At 35.6% G+C, this 20,045-nt stretch overlaps 1 protein-coding gene across 5 annotated transcripts in view; it reads right to left on the reverse strand.

Annotated features, from left to right (window-relative positions):
- Nucleotides 1-272: 272 nt before the first annotated feature.
- LOC145249669 (coatomer subunit gamma-2-like) overlaps nucleotides 273-20,045 on the reverse strand; it is a 344,043-nt gene continuing 324,270 nt past the window's right edge. For all 5 annotated transcript variants that reach the window (XM_080111454.1, XM_080111455.1, XM_080111456.1 and 2 more), the window contains 2 exons: nucleotides 13,386-13,524; nucleotides 273-1,197 (listed from right to left, as the gene is read on the reverse strand). In XM_080111454.1, the coding sequence (XP_079967580.1) occupies nucleotides 965-1,197; nucleotides 13,386-13,524 (372 nt within the window). In that variant the 3' untranslated portion in view covers nucleotides 273-964. The remainder of the gene's footprint in view (nucleotides 1,198-13,385; nucleotides 13,525-20,045) is intronic.

Below are 20,045 nucleotides of genomic sequence, written 5' to 3' on the forward strand. Positions count from 1 at the left end.
TGAAGAATTAACTCCTAATAACTTTCCAGATTGGTTATTAGGACAGAGAGTCTGTTTACTAAAACTGCTCAACATCAACTGCTACTGAACCTTTTTAAGGCATAACCCTATCTTGCAGTCGGGATCTAGCACAACTAAACTTCCTATCTCTCAGCTGCCTTATTTAGTTCATTTTTAACTATAGAAATTGCAAAAAAAAGTAGAAATATGTAAAAGCAACAAAAAAAAAAAAAAAAAAAAGAAAAAAAAAAGTCAAGCTGAATGCTTATAAATATGTTAGAACAAAAAGTTTATTTCATAACTGAACAAGTCATATAGATTATGGAATAGAGATGTTAAAACAGCAGCAATTAACAAGCCATAATTGATGGTAAATAAAGTTATCATTTGGGGAGAAGGAGGAGAGGAGGAAAAGTAATGCACATCTGAACCCAAGATTAGAAATTATGGGAATAGAAAATTTACGAAAGCAACATGTTGAGAAAGGAGGGGGGGGGGATGGTATTTCTTTTTGTTAGAGTCCAAAGAGATGAGACAAACTTAAAATTAACAAGGAAATAAAATAAATACTTTTTCAAATTATCTTATGAGCAAAAAGAAAGGTTTGTAAAATATCTCTTTTCAGCATGAAATGAAAACTTAACCTCTTTTTTCTTGGTAATTTATTGATACGAGAACGTGAAAAAGATCCCTTGTGATTATAGAAATTGTTGATGTAGAAGAATGTCATGTCTTAATGAATTTGTTACTATGAAAAGAACAGAATAGAGTTGCACGTAGAAATCTTAGAATGAAAGTGTAAGAATATGTTTGCAAGATCAGAAGAATAGGTAGTAATAACAGAATTCAGAACAAAATTAAAGACCCCTCCTTCCCCCAATCAATAATGATTGTTTACTGTTTTTGTATTTGTTCTTGTTTAAGTTTGTCCGTTTCAGCTGCTGATGTTTCTAGAGAATGCTGTTTACCCAACAGCAGATACAAGGATTTCGGAAACAATTGGATCTGATGATCTGACTGTAAGTTGCATGGTAACTCCACTGTCGGCAAGAGCCAACTTAGCACGTACTAAAGCATCATGACCTCCACGGAACACGCCTGCCAAAAAGAGGGTGTGAGAATTCTTATTTGGTAGAACTTTGTCTGATCGTTCACAGGGTTGCATGCCAAGATACTGAATTATATTCTTCACTGCTTCTGCAAAAAAAACAAAACTTAAATGAAAATATTTTTTTCCTTTAAAGAAAAAAAAGATTCATCGAAAAGTATCTAAGATTTTAAAGTTAAAAAGTTAAAAACACATGTAAAAAGACAAAGGGAGGAGAAGATATGAAAAGGATAATGAAAAAAAAAAAAGCAAATAAAAAAAACAAGGAAATAAAAAAAAAGCAAGGAAATAAAAAAAAAAACAAGGAAATAAAAAAAAGGAAATAAAAATCATCAATTCAGCCAGTGTCTGTCAGTTAATCTCACATTTGCATTTTGAAAGCATAAAAATTTTGCTATTACGAGACACCTTAAATAAGTTTCCAGACTTTTTTTTTTCGTATGTGCACTTTTATTAAAAGTACATGAAACTCTAGTCCCCTTTGAAATAATCTTCTCCAGCTGCAATGTACTTGTACCATTCCAACAACTTCTTGAAGATCCCTTGGAAGTCCTCTTGTGCGAACATCTCACAAATTCTTTCATCTCCTTAATTTTTTCATAATGACAGCCTCTAAGGTTTTCCTTGAACTTAGGAAATAACCAGGGAGCAAGGTCTGTAATATAGGGAGGGTGAAGAATTGTCTTGGTTAAATAATCTGTGACAAGGATGGAGTTGTTGATTGTCCTCGTGGAAATGCCACCGACCTGATTTGAATCTTTTCTTGAACTCTCTTAAAACCTCAACATAATATTCCTTGTTGACTGTCTGTCCAGTGGGAACCCAGTGCATGTAGATCATGCCGGTACTGTCAAAAAAAGATGCTGTAGATGTTTATTTGGACCCAAATCATAAAAACTGGTCAGTCATCTCATAAGATGTATAGCAATAACATACTGAATTTTCAAGAGTCTATGACAATTTTAAATGTCTGTACAAAAAACGTCTGGAAATTATTGAAGGGAACTCATAAATTCAATTTCCTAAAATTTGTTTTATTAAATCTGGATACTTTTATAAATTGACATCCCCCCCCTCAATTTTATTGATGAATACAGCTTTCTATTTAAAAGCTGCACATGTGAATCTGGTTTGGCAGTGACCTAACCTTAACTTTAGATATGTCTTTCCGAAAAATATGTCATTTTGATATTTTACCTATGAATAAATAAAAGGGAGAATGGCCGACTAGCGGCCATTCTCCCTTTTATTGCTATGAGAGTGAGTGAGTAGCCTACCCTTTGTACTCTTACTTTGTCCCAGATCACTTCCACATAAATACGGCATTAATCATGTATAACATGCTACATGGTACCATAATTACTATGCCGACTCACAATTAAACGGCCAACAAAAAAATACAATTTAATTTCCTACTTACAAAATCTAGAAAAAAAAAAAAAAAATCTCTGCAAGGACATGCAAAAAACTTTTGCAAAAAAACTTATTTTTACTACTTTTTAGTTATGCTGACAAAAATAATTCTAGAAACTAGATGAACAGTAGTCAACTATAGAAACACTGTCTACACAAACATGTCTTTCGTTATAGCAACAGTTGGCATATGTTTCAGCTGGTGACAAAAGTTCAATCAAGTCAAGAAACAATTATTAAGTTAACGCATAAGTTTTCATATCATCAATATTTACACATTTCATTTCCACTTATAAAGAACTTTTGCATGTTTATGCCATAATTATTCTCTCTCTCTCTCTATATATATATATATAATTTTATGGCGGTGCATTGAAATGTTAAAAATATATAGAGATGCATTTAAATGAAAATAGAAACGGCTCATTGAAAGATTTCTTGTGAAAGAAATCTGATATTTATAAGCACAAAATAAACATTTAGTTTTATTTTTCCTTCATTATTTGCATTTTTTCTACTTAGTTTAATCAAATTAATGAGGATGCTGTTCATTAGTCACAAACAATACAATGCTATTTCTTATTTACAGTTTTCTTAGTTGTTGAAATTTAATTTATATATTGTCCATTAATTTAATCCAGAGGTTTCTTTCACACAAACTATTCACTTACATAACCGGGTTGTTTTCAAATTGCTTGCATTTTTATACTTATTTTAATTACACGGTGGTATTTTAATATTACTTAAACAAATTACTATAAAATAGTGCATATTGTTCCAATGTTTGTGGGTTACTTAATGTTATGCATAAGTGCAGATTTAAAAAAAAAAATACAAAAGAACCCTCACCTTTATGGAGAAATGTTGATGAGCGTTTTTCAAACAGACAATTTTTTACACAAACAATTCGCTTATTCTTTATGTAAAGGTGCTGTTTAAAATGTTCACTATTACTTGCAAGTTTTATGATTAAATTAATGTATTATTTAATAAATATAATGCAAAAACGATTTTTTCCACAACCAGTTTGATTTTTCTAGGATGTTAGGAATTATGCTGCTTTTTTGTGTTGTTTTTAATTGTTGGCATAGACAATATTGCTGTTGATAATTGTTGGCATAGACAATATTGCTGTTGATAATTGTTGCCATAGACAACATTGCTGTTGATAATTGTTGCCATAGACAACATTGCTCTTGATAATTGTTGCCATAGACAACATTGCTCTTGATAATTGTTGCCATAGACAACATTGCTCTTGATAATTGTTGCCATAGACAACATTGCTCTTGATAATTGTTGCCATAGACAACATTGCTCTTGATAATTGTTGCCATAGACAACATTGCTCTTGATAATTGTTGCCATAGACGACATTGCTCTTGATAATTGTTGCCATAGACGACATTGCTCTTGATAATTGTTGCCATAGACGACATTGCTCTTGATAATTGTTGCCATAGACGACATTGCTCTTGATAATTGTTGCCATAGACGACATTGCTCTTGATAATTGTTGCCATAGACGACATTGCTCTTGATAATTGTTGCCATAGACGACATTGCTCTTGATAATTGTTGCCATAGACGACATTGCTCTTGATAATTGTTGCCATAGACGACATTGCTCTTGATAATTGTTGCCATAGACGACATTGCTCTTGATAATTGTTGCCATAGACGACATTGCTCTTGATAATTGTTGCCATAGACGACATTGCTCTTGATAATTGTTGCCATAGACGACATTGCTCTTGATAATTGTTGCCATAGACGACATTGCTCTTGATAATTGTTGCCATAGACGACATTGCTCTTGATAATTGTTGCCATAGACGACATTGCTCTTGATAATTGTTGCCATAGACGACATTGCTCTTGATAATTGTTGCCATAGACGACATTGCTCTTGATAATTGTTGCCATAGACGACATTGCTCTTGATAATTGTTGCCATAGACGACATTGCTCTTGATAATTGTTGCCATAGACGACATTGCTCTTGATAATTGTTGCCATAGACGACATTGCTCTTGATAATTGTTGCCATAGACGACATTGCTCTTGATAATTGTTGCCATAGACGACATTGCTCTTGATAATTGTTGCCATAGACGACATTGCTCTTGATAATTGTTGCCATAGACGACATTGCTCTTGATAATTGTTGCCATAGACGACATTGCTCTTGATAATTGTTGCCATAGACGACATTGCTCTTGATAATTGTTGCCATAGACGACATTGCTCTTGATAATTGTTGCCATAGACGACATTGCTCTTGATAATTGTTGCCATAGACGACATTGCTCTTGATAATTGTTGCCATAGACGACATTGCTCTTGATAATTGTTGCCATAGACGACATTGCTCTTGATAATTGTTGCCATAGACGACATTGCTCTTGATAATTGTTGCCATAGACGACATTGCTCTTGATAATTGTTGCCATAGACGACATTGCTCTTGATAATTGTTGCCATAGACGACATTGCTCTTGATAATTGTTGCCATAGACGACATTGCTCTTGATAATTGTTGCCATAGACGACATTGCTCTTGATAATTGTTGCCATAGACGACATTGCTCTTGATAATTGTTGCCATAGACGACATTGCTCTTGATAATTGTTGCCATAGACGACATTGCTCTTGATAATTGTTGCCATAGACGACATTGCTCTTGATAATTGTCGCCATAGACAACATTGCTCTTGATAATTGTCGCCATAGACAACATTGCTCTTGATAATTGTCGCCATAGACAACATTGCTCTTGATAATTGTCGCCATAGACAACATTGCTCTTGATAATTGTCGCCATAGACAACATTGCTCTTGATAATTGTCGCCATAGACAACATTGCTCTTGATAATTGTCGCCATAGACAACATTGCTCTTGATAATTGTCGCCATAGACAACATTGCTCTTGATAATTGTCGCCATAGACAACATTGCTCTTGATAATTGTCGCCATAGACAACATTGCTCTTGATAATTGTCGCCATAGACAACATTGCTCTTGATAATTGTCGCCATAGACAACATTGCTCTTGATAATTGTCGCCATAGACAACATTGCTCTTGATAATTGTCGCCATAGACAACATTGCTCTTGATAATTGTCGCCATAGACAACATTGCTCTTGATAATTGTCGCCATAGACAACATTGCTCTTGATAATTGTCGCCATAGACAACATTGCTCTTGATAATTGTCGCCATAGACAACATTGCTCTTGATAATTGTCGCCATAGACAACATTGCTCTTGATAATTGTCGCCATAGACAACATTGCTCTTGATAATTGTCGCCATAGACAACATTGCTCTTGATAATTGTCGCCATAGACAACATTGCTCTTGATAATTGTCGCCATAGACAACATTGCTCTTGATAATTGTCGCCATAGACAACATTGCTCTTGATAATTGTCGCCATAGACAACATTGCTCTTGATAATTGTCGCCATAGACAACATTGCTCTTGATAATTGTCGCCATAGACAACATTGCTCTTGATAATTGTCGCCATAGACAACATTGCTCTTGATAATTGTCGCCATAGACAACATTGCTCTTGATAATTGTCGCCATAGACGACATTGCTCTTGATAATTGTCGCCATAGACGACATTGCTCTTGATAATTGTCGCCATAGACGACATTGCTCTTGATAATTGTCGCCATAGACGACATTGCTCTTGATAATTGTCGCCATAGACGACATTGCTCTTGATAATTGTCGCCATAGACGACATTGCTCTTGATAATTGTCGCCATAGACGACATTGCTCTTGATAATTGTCGCCATAGACGACATTGCTCTTGATAATTGTCGCCATAGACGACATTGCTCTTGATAATTGTCGCCATAGACGACATTGCTCTTGATAATTGTCGCCATAGACGACATTGCTCTTGATAATTGTCGCCATAGACGACATTGCTCTTGATAATTGTCGCCATAGACGACATTGCTCTTGATAATTGTCGCCATAGACGACATTGCTCTTGATAATTGTCGCCATAGACGACATTGCTCTTGATAATTGTCGCCATAGACGACATTGCTCTTGATAATTGTCGCCATAGACGACATTGCTCTTGATAATTGTCGCCATAGACGACATTGCTCTTGATAATTGTCGCCATAGACGACATTGCTCTTGATAATTGTCGCCATAGACGACATTGCTCTTGATAATTGTCGCCATAGACGACATTGCTCTTGATAATTGTCGCCATAGACGACATTGCTCTTGATAATTGTCGCCATAGACGACATTGCTCTTGATAATTGTCGCCATAGACGACATTGCTCTTGATAATTGTCGCCATAGACGACATTGCTCTTGATAATTGTCGCCATAGACGACATTGCTCTTGATAATTGTCGCCATAGACGACATTGCTCTTGATAATTGTCGCCATAGACGACATTGCTCTTGATAATTGTCGCCATAGACGACATTGCTCTTGATAATTGTCGCCATAGACGACATTGCTCTTGATAATTGTCGCCATAGACGACATTGCTCTTGATAATTGTCGCCATAGACGACATTGCTCTTGATAATTGTCGCCATAGACGACATTGCTCTTGATAATTGTCGCCATAGACGACATTGCTCTTGATAATTGTCGCCATAGACGACATTGCTCTTGATAATTGTCGCCATAGACGACATTGCTCTTGATAATTGTCGCCATAGACGACATTGCTCTTGATAATTGTCGCCATAGACGACATTGCTCTTGATAATTGTCGCCATAGACGACATTGCTCTTGATAATTGTCGCCATAGACAACATTGCTCTTGATAATTGTCGCCATAGACAACATTGCTCTTGATAATTGTCGCCATAGACAACATTGCTCTTGATAATTGTCGCCATAGACAACATTGCTCTTGATAATTGTCGCCATAGACAACATTGCTCTTGATAATTGTCGCCATAGACAACATTGCTCTTGATAATTGTCGCCATAGACAACATTGCTCTTGATAATTGTCGCCATAGACAACATTGCTCTTGATAATTGTCGCCATAGACAACATTGCTCTTGATAATTGTCGCCATAGACAACATTGCTCTTGATAATTGTCGCCATAGACAACATTGCTCTTGATAATTGTCGCCATAGACAACATTGCTCTTGATAATTGTTGCCATAGACAACATTGCTCTTGATAATTGTTGCCATAGACAACATTGCTCTTGATAATTGTTGCCATAGACAACATTGCTCTTGATAATTGTTGCCATAGACAACATTGCTCTTGATAATTGTTGCCATAGACAACATTGCTCTTGATAATTGTTGCCATAGACAACATTGCTCTTGATAATTGTTGCCATAGACAACATTGCTCTTGATAATTGTTGCCATAGACAACATTGCTCTTGATAATTGTTGCCATAGACAACATTGCTCTTGATAATTGTTGCCATAGACAACATTGCTCTTGATAATTGTTGCCATAGACAACATTGCTCTTGATAATTGTTGCCATAGACAACATTGCTCTTGATAATTGTTGCCATAGACAACATTGCTCTTGATAATTGTTGCCATAGACAACATTGCTCTTGATAATTGTTGCCATAGACAACATTGCTCTTGATAATTGTTGCCATAGACAACATTGCTCTTGATAATTGTTGCCATAGACAACATTGCTCTTGATAATTGTTGCCATAGACAACATTGCTCTTGATAATTGTTGCCATAGACAATATTGCTCTTGATAATTGTTGCCATAGACAATATTGCTCTTGATAATTGTTGCCATAGACAATATTGCTCTTGATAATTGTTGCCATAGACAATATTGCTCTTGATAATTGTTGCCATAGACAATATTGCTCTTGATAATTGTTGCCATAGACAATATTGCTCTTGATAATTGTTGCCATAGACAATATTGCTCTTGATAATTGTTGCCATAGACAATATTGCTCTTGATAATTGTTGCCATAGACAATATTGCTCTTGATAATTGTTGCCATAGACAATATTGCTCTTGATAATTGTTGCCATAGACAATATTGCTCTTGATAATTGTTGCCATAGACAATATTGCTCTTGATAATTGTTGCCATAGACAATATTGCTCTTGATAATTGTTGCCATAGACAATATTGCTCTTGATAATTGTTGCCATAGACAATATTGCTCTTGATAATTGTTGCCATAGACAATATTGCTCTTGATAATTGTTGCCATAGACAATATTGCTCTTGATAATTGTTGCCATAGACAACATTGCTCTTGATAATTGTTGCCATAGACAACATTGCTCTTGATAATTGTTGCCATAGACAACATTGCTCTTGATAATTGTTGCCATAGACAACATTGCTCTTGATAATTGTTGCCATAGACAACATTGCTCTTGATAATTGTTGCCATAGACAACATTGCTCTTGATAATTGTTGCCATAGACAACATTGCTGTTGATAATTGTTGCCATAGACAACATTGCTGTTGATAATTGTTGCCATAGACAATATTGCTGTTGATAATTGTTGCCATAGACAATATTGCTGTTGATAATTGTTGCCATAGACAATATTGCTGTTGATAATTGTTGCCATAGACAATATTGCTGTTGATAATTGTTGCCATAGACAATATTGCTGTTGATAATTGTTGCCATAGACAATATTGCTGTTGATAATTGTTGCCATAGACAATATTGCTGTTGATAATTGTTGCCATAGACAATATTGCTGTTGATAATTGTTGCCATAGACAATATTGCTGTTGATAATTGTTGCCATAGACAACATTGTTAATTGTTCGCATAGACAATATTCTTAATTGTTCGCATAGACAATATTCTTAATTGTTCGCATAGACAATATTCTTAATTGTTCGCATAGACAATATTCTTAATTGTTCGCATAGACAATATTGTTTTTGATAATTGTTGGCATAGACAATATTGCTGTTGATAATTGTTGGAATAGACAATATTGCTGTTGATAATTGTTGGAATAGACAATATTGCTGTTGATAATTGTTGGAATAGACAATATTGCTGTTGATAATTGTTGGCATAGACAATATTGCTGTTGATAATTGTTGGCATAGACAATATTGCTGTTGATAATTGTTGGCATAGACAATATTGCTGGTGATAATTGTTAGCATAGACAATATTGCTGTTGTTAAATGTTGGCATAGACTATATCATTAATTGTTGGCATAGACAATATCGTTAATTGTTGGCATAGACAATATCGTTAATTGTTGGCATAGACAATATCGTTAATTGTTGGCATAGACAATAACGTTAATTGTTGGCATACACAATATCGTTAATTGTTGGCATACACAATATCGTTAATTGTTGGCATACACAATATCGTTAATTGTTGGCATACACAATATCGTTAATTGTTGGCATACACAATATCGTTAATTGTTGGCATACACAATATCGTTAATTGTTGGCATACACAATATCGTTAATTGTTGGCATACACAATATCGTTAATTGTTGGCATACACAATATCGTTAATTGTTGGCATACACAATATCGTTAATTGTTGGCATACACAATATCGTTAATTGTTGGCATAGGCAATATCGTTAATTGTTGGCATAGGCAATATCGTTAATTGTTGGCATAGGCAATATCGTTAATTGTTGGCATACACAATATCGTTAATTGTTGGCATACACAATATCGTTAATTGTTGGCATACACAATATCGTTAATTGTTGGCATACACAATATCGTTAATTGTTGGCATAGGCAACATTGTTTATTGTTGGCATAGGCAACATTGTAAATTGTTGGCATAGGCAATATTGTTGATTGTTGGCATAGACAATATTGTTGTTTTTATAGACAATATTGTTAATTGTTTGCATAGACAATATCGTTAATTGTTTGCATAGACAATATTGTTAGTTGTTTGCATAGACAATATTGTGTTGTTGTCGATAATTGTTTGCCTAGATAATATTGTGTTGTTGATAATTGTTTGCATAGACAATATCACTAAGCCAAAAATTTTACATATTTAAAAAATTCTTTCCAAATTTCAAAATGTTGCAGGGAATAGATGGGTTCGATTTCTTAATCATGAAATAAGACAAAGGTTTAAATTTTTGTGGTTTTATAGAATTAATGCTTATAAGTACAAATTTGAATTAAACATTCATCATGAAATTAAAAACAATCAATTTCAGGAGTTATTTTATATATTAAAAAAAATATTAAAAAAATGTAAGTTATTATTAATTCAACAAAAATACAATAGCATCAAATTTCAAGGGGAATAACATGTTTTGTTTATCTTTTGATATTCATCTTTTTTGTTTTATTTTCTCTTTATCTTCGATAACTCTTTAAAATTATTTTTTTTTGCAGCTTCAATCGCTAACTGATATTTATTCCACTTTCTAGAATATTCTTATTTCTAAATGAAATTTAAAAATAACTAAATCTTTGATTACATTTTTAGCCTTTTATATTCAATTGTTTCAAATTATTCTTATTTGTTTAACTTTAAAAAAAATATTTTTAATAATAATAACGTTATTTTTTAAATCTAAATAAATTTGTTTATTTCTATATCTATTTTTATTATATAATTATATACTTATCCTTTAATGTTTATTCTTCTTTAATGTCTTAATTTAACTCTTTATTTCTATATAAAAAAAGGGTTTGTTTTTAAATTTTTGGTAATTTGGTGAAGTTGAGATAAGTAGGTCCTACAGACAAGCCCCGTTCTGACATTCTGAAAATTTAGGTTAACAACCGGTGAAGCTACCGAAAAGTAACCCTTTTGAATGAAGATGGATATAAACTATATTTTTTAAATTAATTTCTTAATTTTACTTGTAAAGAATTTTTTTTTAAAAATAATTATTGAAAAATATTGCAGTGTTTACATAGCTGGTTCTTTGGGATAAACCTCTCTTCCAAAATGAAAAAGCTTTAGTGTTTTTACTATTTTAAAGCACTTTTTTTTTTTGTTTTTTTTTTAAAGTTTGAAACACAAGTAGTGACTAGTTAATTTAGAACAACAAGGGTGCATGGCGGAAATTCTTCAGGGTTTAAATGTATTTTAATGCTTTTATTAAGGTCGAAAAACATTTTTCGGACGCCATATTACTTCCTATTTACTTGCCTCCCCATGAGAGTAGAGTTAGACACAAGGTCGATTTTTAATGTAGAGAAGCATTTATTACAAAAAAACGAAATGGTGAAATATAAAATAAAGTTGAGCTACAAGTTAAAACAAATTTTTTTTTAAAATTCCAAGAATTAAAGAGAGAAAAAAAAAATTCAAAGAAATTTTGAACATTTATTACTGTAAACATAATGAAGAAGTGAAACATAACGAACAAGTGAAAATAAAGGCAAGATAAGTCAATGTTTTACATTCACTTATCTTGCCTAGGAAAACAGATTTTTTTGAATAGCAAAGTTCAGGTGACCTAACTGTTCAGATTTTTCAGAATGAGGCTCGTCTGCTGGACAGTAAAAAAAAAAAACTTGCCAAAAGATAAGCGCCCTTTTTTTTTTAAATTTATTTTTTTTTAGTTACCAGTTGGAAAAACCACTGATTTTTAACATGATTTACTCACAATGAGAGCATTGTAAAATATTTTTGCTCTAAGTATTCATCAAATGGACTTGACGTAGTTAGGTTGTTTTATACATAAACTTCGCTCACAAATGAAAACAAGGCTACCTTGCGACCCCTAAAGTTTCAGTACAAGTGCAAACATAACTAATCATGAGCCTCGAAGTTTCGAAACAGACAACGCCTCTGTATGTGATGGAATAAGAAAACTCATTTAAGATAAATAAAGATTACCTTTAAAGTAGTTAATAAAATTCTTGTACATCATATTAAATATGTTATGAAAAGTTCTATGACGTTTTGGTACTTCTACACTTTATCACCAAAACTGGAGACGCCATTTTATTTCACGCACCTGTCGTTGAAATCCAAGGAAGACATCAGTATTTTAAACTATGACCGAAGCATGAAATAAATAAAATTAAACTAGATGATGATTTTTCGGTTTCATTTAAATTAATTTGTTGTTGACCCTTCAAAGTTGCTTTAATTCAAAACAATGTTTCATTAAAATTATTTATTTGTTCGAAAGAAAAAAAAAACAAAATAATCAACTTTATAAAAAATCCAATGTTGCTTTCATTACAAAATTGTTTTATTAAAATTATATTTTCTTACACAAACTTTTCAATAAATGTTTTTACAATTATATTTTGATAAATTTTTATACAGTAAACGTTTTGGTTTTCAAATGGCACCCGCCCAGTTTAGACAATTATGAATATGTCCTTTTCATTTTCTGTTTTTAATAAAAAAAAAAAAAAAAATATATATATATATATATATATGTATGTATGTATATATATATATATTTCATGAAAAACTTTCCGTTTTCATTAATTAAATCGAAACATTTTCAATTAAATAATTACGGATATATGTTCTCTTTCACTTTCTTTATTTACTTTTTTTCATACTTCGTTCATAGTTTAAAATACAGATTTCTCCCTTGAATTTCAACAACAGGTGTGTGAAATAAAATGGCGTTTCTAGTTTCGGCGATAACGTGTAGATGTACCGACGTTATTATAAATATTTGACAGCATTAATCTCACTTCAAACAAACAGTTCAACTTAAAAATATAAGAAAATTGTAATGAAAGAATCGTAAATCTAAGATATTTTTTAAAAATGCGATTCCGATTCCCCCCAAATACACGATTCATACGATTAATGATTCCGATTAATTGCCACACCACTAATTAAGATAAAATATCTTATATTAAAAAAAATAATTGTTCTACCTTCAAGTGTTTTGACAGAGGACAAAACAAAAGTGTCTTCTAATTCATTGGTCACACCAACTTCTTCCCAGGAGGCACTAAAATTGGGTTTCATTACTCGTTGGACATGGTCACCAACACTAACCTCAATATCTTCAAGCTACAAAGAAACAAAGAGGACAATCAATCACACACAAAAAAAAAGGAAAAGTTTTTTTAGGCCGCAAATATTTTCATAAAATTTTTTTTTTAATTCTTGGTTACATTGTGAGGCGTTGGGGATAAGATTGGAGATCAATCCTTATATGATTTTATAGCCAAAATTTGTCATTTCATACAAGTTTACAGGAGACGAAAGAGTTAGGATGTTCATTTCATATTGTAATATTGTTATTAGCAATCTCAATACCAATTGCTATATTGCCGTTATAAATGTTATATTTCAACGATGTCGACAATTATAACAACAAATGAGTGTATGGTAGCAAGAAAGACAGATAAGAATATTAAGTTTAAATATTTATTTAAAAAAAATGAAATGGTTAAAAATTGTCTCTTGTTGTTAGGCTGTTCCGGAAATAAAAGGAAATTATTAATGTCTCTTATTGTCAGGGTGTGCTGGAAATAAAAGAAAATTAGTAATATCCTTTGTTTTTAAGAAGTATCGAAGCCTGAAAGAAAGGAGGGTTAAAATTGTCCTTGTCGCTATATCCTTATTGCGCATTAACTTGTAGATGTTAGGTCTGGTGCAAACAAAAGAAAAGCAGTTTTGGCAGGGTGGATTGTAGGAGTGTATACTGGTGTTGCATACTAGCAAGCTGCTGCTGCTAGGGCGAAGAAGGAGATGTTAGCGGCGGTGACATAAGAAGAAAGGATAGTTCATGAGACACCCTGGCTTCCTCTCTCACCAGCTGCTGCTGTCAGTTGATGACACAGACTTTATATAACGATGACACAGACATAGTTGTAGAGGCCTAAGTTGCAGGGGTACTATGTAGGGAGTTTAGTAGCAAGATGTCTGTTTACATTACAGTCAGTACAGTTGGGGAAGCAGGAAACCGGAAGAGAATTCCAAAGTCCTGCAGAGTCCTGCTATTAGAGTAAAAGGCTTTCTTACATCTAGGGATCTCAACTCTGTAGGGGTGGAACTTCGCTGCTTGTCGGGGGGTATGAAGGCTTGTAGACCGTCAGAGCATCCATCATGTAAAACAGGCAGAGGGATGCAACATTATGTCGGTGGGACAAGGGCTGAAGTTTAGATGACAGTTCAGGACCTATTAGGTTGGCTACTCTCTTTTGAACTCTATCCAGGAGTGAGAGACTAGTAGCAGATGCACCAGCCCAAATATGACAGCAGTAGTCCATACATGGACGAATAGTGGCTTTGTAGAGGTACAGGATACTTTTTTTTTTTTTTTTTTTACATGGAGTTCACCACTTATCAAGGCCCAATGGCCACTCAGGGATAAGGGTTATTGTGTGTACAGTAATCAAAGGGATAGTGTAGCAATAGTATTGGAGAATTGGTAAGGTGTCATTACTTGGGGGGGGGGCGGTTCATCAGGAATTTGTTTGTGTTGGACTTGAAGACATCCAGGTTGAAGTCAGGAGGGAAACAGGCAAGCGGAACAGAGTTCCACAGGCGTGCAGTTCTAAGAAAGAAGCTTTGTTCATGGAATCTACGTTTTGATTTAGGCACAGATAGGGAGTGGGGAAAATTATTGACGGTGGTTTCAGCTAGTCGGATGTTTTTTGAGAAAGATTGGCGAGGGGGACCAGAGAATGGAGCTCAGACGAGCACCTGCCATGGAAATAACGATAGAACAATGACAGGCTCGCTACGTCTCTTCTGTGGGAAAGAGGTTGCAGGGTAGAGAAAAGGGCATCCCCCACCAAGCCACAGAGTCTATTTTGTACTCCGTCAAGGCAGGATAGGCTGTTTTTTGCAGCCCCCGCCCAGATGTGGCAGCAGTACTTCATCTTTGGACGTACTTGGCTCTTATATAGATAGAGAATTGCATCATTAGTGAGATATCTTCTGGAGCGGTAGAAGGATCCCACCATTTTCCCCAGCGACCTTGGCCACAGACTTGATGTATGTGTTCCATTTAAGATCAGGTGTAAAGGTCAAACCCAGGAGCTTATCAAATCCTGGGGCCTCCCTTAGATGAGAGCCATCCATTTCAATTGATGCCAGATGGGGATCAGAGCGTTTATGATGTAGAGATAGGAGCTTGGTCTTAGATGCATTAAAGGTAACCAGCCACCTCTTTCCCCACTGTACCACACGCTCAAGATCAGAGGAGAGAGAATCAGAGAGAACATCATCATTTACAGCCTTTGATGTGTTGCCATAGATGGTTGTGTCATCAGCATAGATGTCAACGAAAGATTTTAGTATGTGTTTTGGGAGATCATTGATGTAGATCAGGAAGAGAGTTGGGCCCAGTATGGACCCCTGAGGGACTCCAGCATTAATACTGTGGGCCTCTGATTTCTTCCTATCAACAACTACTCTTATGAGCCTATCTGAGAGAAATGACTTAATGATAGAGAAAACATTTTCAGTTATACCGTAACTGGAAATCTTGTGTAGTAGGCCTTTATACCAAACCTTATCGAAGGCCTTTGATATGTCGAGAGCAATTGCCCTAGAAATTAAGCCTTTGTCGAGAGGTTCACTAATCCTATGAGATATAACCATTAGCACATCTGCTGTAGATCTAGCAGAGCGGAAACCATATTGCGTGTCGCTAAGGTTATTTTTGCTGAGGTGGTTGACTACTTTTCTATTTATTGTGGATTCCAGCAACTTACTCATGACACACAGGAGACTTATTGGTCTGTACTGAGAGGGGGATGACTTATCACCTGAATTCTTAAATACAGGGTTTACTGATGAGGCTTTCCAGGGTGTTGGAAAGCACTTCTCCTTAAGGCAACGCTTAAACAGTTTGGAAAGTATGGGGGCAAGTTCTGGTTGTAATTTTTTTAACACTATAATTGGAATACCGTCGGGACCAGTTGCTTTACTGGAGTCAAGGTTCTTGATTAGCTTGGCGACCTCACGCACAGATATTTGTATGTTGCATAGCGTGTTGTCTGTTATAGGAGGGAATATGGGGAGTTGATGGCCTTCGTCACACAGGGTAGAATTTGCCGCAAAGTTCTTGGCAAATAGTTTGGCCTTGTCGGATGCTGTCGAGATGATCTCTGGTCCATTGATAATGGTTGGGATAGAGCGCACGTTTCTGTTCAAGATCCTATTTGCTATTTGCCAGAACTGGTGGGAACCAAGCCGCTGCTCAGCTACTTTGGACTTAACGGATTGCGCATATAGTTCTCTTGCATTTTTTATTACTCTTTTACAGTGGTTGCTGGCAGTTCTGAAAGCAGCTTTAGTTTCAGTGCATCTATTACGTTGGTAGCTATGGAAAAAGTGATTTCTGTGTGCGATGGTAGCAGCACATTTGGGGGAGAACCATGGCTGGCTGTTAGGTTTTTGTTGGAATTTTTTGGATGGTATGAATTGGCCTATGTCTACAAGTAAGCATTCGGTCAGATCTGATACTATAGAGGACACATCCTTTTTAAACATGGAATGGAGAGGGAGATCAGATATGAATGTATGGAAGCTATCCCAGTCTGCCATAGAGTATCGGTATACAGTACGGTGGAGAGGTACGTCTGTAGATTTATTATATTTCATTTTTATCTTAACTGATACGACGCAGTGGTCAGAGGATCGCAGAGGAGATAGAACGGAACATGAGCATAGCTCAGGGGAAGTGGATAGAAAAAGGTCTAAGAGGCTTGCGAACTGACCGGTACTATCGGGCACACGGGTGGGCTCGCGGACAATCTGAGTGAGGTCATAGGCAATGGCAAAATCATGACAGAACCTCCCCTCCTCATCAGTCTTTGAGTGGCTCAGCCATTCCACATTATGGACATTGAAGTCACTGCAAATGTGAATGTTAGCCGAGGGATGAGCAGACAGGATGTGGTCAATTTTTTCTGATATACTCTTAAAGGCAGTAACTCCACTGTTGTGGGGGCGATAGAGGGCAAATATAAATGCGGTGGTGTAAGCAAGTGCAATCCGGAAGCACATATAAGGTAGATTAGGGTCTTCTCTGGAGATATCCCTGCCACATGGGAAGCCATCTTTAATGTAGGCACATATTCCATGCCTGTGGCGATCTTGGGGGTCAGATTTAGATGTTAGGTTAGAGTATCCTTTAATTATGAACTCATCTAGGGAGGTGGTCGGCCCTATTCCAGTTTCGCTTAGAAAGAATATGTCAGGTTTTGTCTCCTGTAATTGGGTTTCAACCTCTGGAAGGTTAGAACGTAGACCCCTGATGTTGGAGAAGGAGATATGGTAGTAGGGGACTACGTAGGAGGATGGGGTTCTAGATTTATTCGTGTTTTCTTTTTTGAGATATTTCCTGTTGAGGATTTTGGGGTTTGTGGAACAGGTCAGCATACTTGGTTAGAGCAGAACAGAGAGGGAAAGTAAGAGAGGAAAGACAGGAATTTTTTTTTTTTTTTTGTAGCACATGATAAGGTAAAGCCGTAACCCACTAGTATGGCATCGAGAGGCCCCACCAGAGACTACTGCATGGTCCAGAATCCATTCACCAAATGGCAATACAGCAGCCCCAGTACTTTGCACCTGCTGATAGGACAGCCTCCTTAGTGGTTATTCCAAGGTTCGGGTCCCTGACTATCAGGCGGTTAACGTCAGCCCAGATGAAAACGTTTACCTCCAGCACCCTTACTAGTGACATGGCCGCAAGGATAGACATAGAGACAGAAAATTTCCGACATCTCAGACTACTGTTCACGAAGTACTACCAACCTGGGAAGCAGCTTTTTCTTCACCCTTTGTCAGAAACATCACTCATTAGAAATGAGAACTGAGGGACAAAAAAGGAGAAGCGAGAGTTACTGGAGCTGCCGATAACACATCCACTGCATTATCTACTCTCCATTAAAAAAAAAAAAAAAAAAAAAAAAAAAGAAAAAAAAACGGTAAGAGGGACTTATTTTTATCTACTAAGTATAAGTCCTTTGTCCATTCCCAGTTCAGAATAGAATTTGACGATAGTCTCTCCTCCCATATTAATCCGTGGAGGTTTTTTTTTTTTTTTTTTTGCTTTTGGTTCCTAGCGATAGAACCTTCGAGATTAAACTTATAATTACATTTCAATAATGCAACTTGTCAGCTTATGTTTTTAGATTGGGGGCATCTTATTTAAAGGCTACTTTAGGATAATACCAGACGTATTTAACAAAAAAAAAAGTTTAAAACACGAGTAATAAGACATGATAGGTAATGTTAAGGAGTTTCAATTTTTAGTAAGACTGCAATAAGAGAACAAAGCGTAAGTAACTTTCTAGCATGATCGAGAGAGCCCACCTTCTTTGCAGCAGCCTTAGCAATAATCTCAATGTATCTATTCCAACTCATGTTTCCTGTGAACGTTGAGCCAAGGAGCTTGAACAAAGTGCTCTCAGGTAAAGTATCGCTAACCATAGCTATTGGTGGTTGGTAAGGTTTTATGTAATTATTAAAGGAAACGAGTTTTGTCTTGGCAGTGTTAAATGTTACCATCCATTTTTGACCCCATTCCATTATAGACTGAAGGTCTTCCTCTAAGGTTTCGGCCATTACCTTAGATATGTGCTCATTAGTTTTCACCATGTACCTGCTATAGAGAAAAAATTAGGAAGAAAGTGGCTTGCAAACTGACGGGGAGCATGTTAGCTTTCTCAGTTGTTGTGCAAACAACCTCATGATTGTTTAAATAGTGGGGGTATTGTCGATTGCCCATTATTTACTACACTATTGTAGATTTTCCAGAAATCACGAGTTCCTAATTTTTACGCTTCAATGCGTTTCCTAGTGATTTCAGTATATTTACTCTTAGCTGTTGCTACTTCTTTCTTGCAATTATTTCTAGCTTCTATATACTTTTGTCTGTTTATACAGAACTTATGCCGGATAAATCTATGGTATGCATGTTGCCTCTGAGCAACGGCAGCTGCGCATGTAGAAGTTAACCATTGAGGAAAATGGGTTTTATTGTAGAACTTCCATGTGCTTCAATTGCTGCTTTGAACCATTCAGTAGTCTCATTTGCACACTGTTCTGCTGAAAGAGAAAAGATATTTCCCCATGGGGTGTCTCTGATGTGATCTCTAATTGCATCCCAGTCAGCCTTATTGTAGTACCCTGTCGTTTTGAGCAATAGCTCTTCAACTTGGGGTCAGGAGTTTAGAGAAATGTCTATCATTATCACAGTGTGATCAGCATTCCCGAGTGGGCAATTTTGGCATTTTTATAATTATTCTTTTATCAATACATACTCGTAGTCAGTTGATGAAAACAAAGTGCCTTCCTTCTCTAGTGTAGTTATTCCCTTCCACGAATGTGTTATACATTACACTAGTAAGGCTAGTTTGTTGCATCGAATTGATAATGGGTGTTCGTTGGCATATTGATGGAGGAAGTTTGGAAGGCGTCCAGTGCAAGCCTGAGGTCCTGATGTTGAACGGTGTCTAATGTCTTTATGTATGACTTTCTGGTAGCACCATAAATGAAACTGCCATAATCTAGTTTTGATCACACTAATGATCTATATAACTTTAATAGGGCTTGTCTACTCCTCAATC

The sequence above is a fragment of the Euprymna scolopes genome, chromosome 28, assembly GCF_053919585.1.
Source record: "Euprymna scolopes isolate OS-2025 chromosome 28, ASM5391958v1, whole genome shotgun sequence".
Lineage (NCBI taxonomy): Eukaryota > Metazoa > Mollusca > Cephalopoda > Sepiida > Sepiolidae > Euprymna > Euprymna scolopes.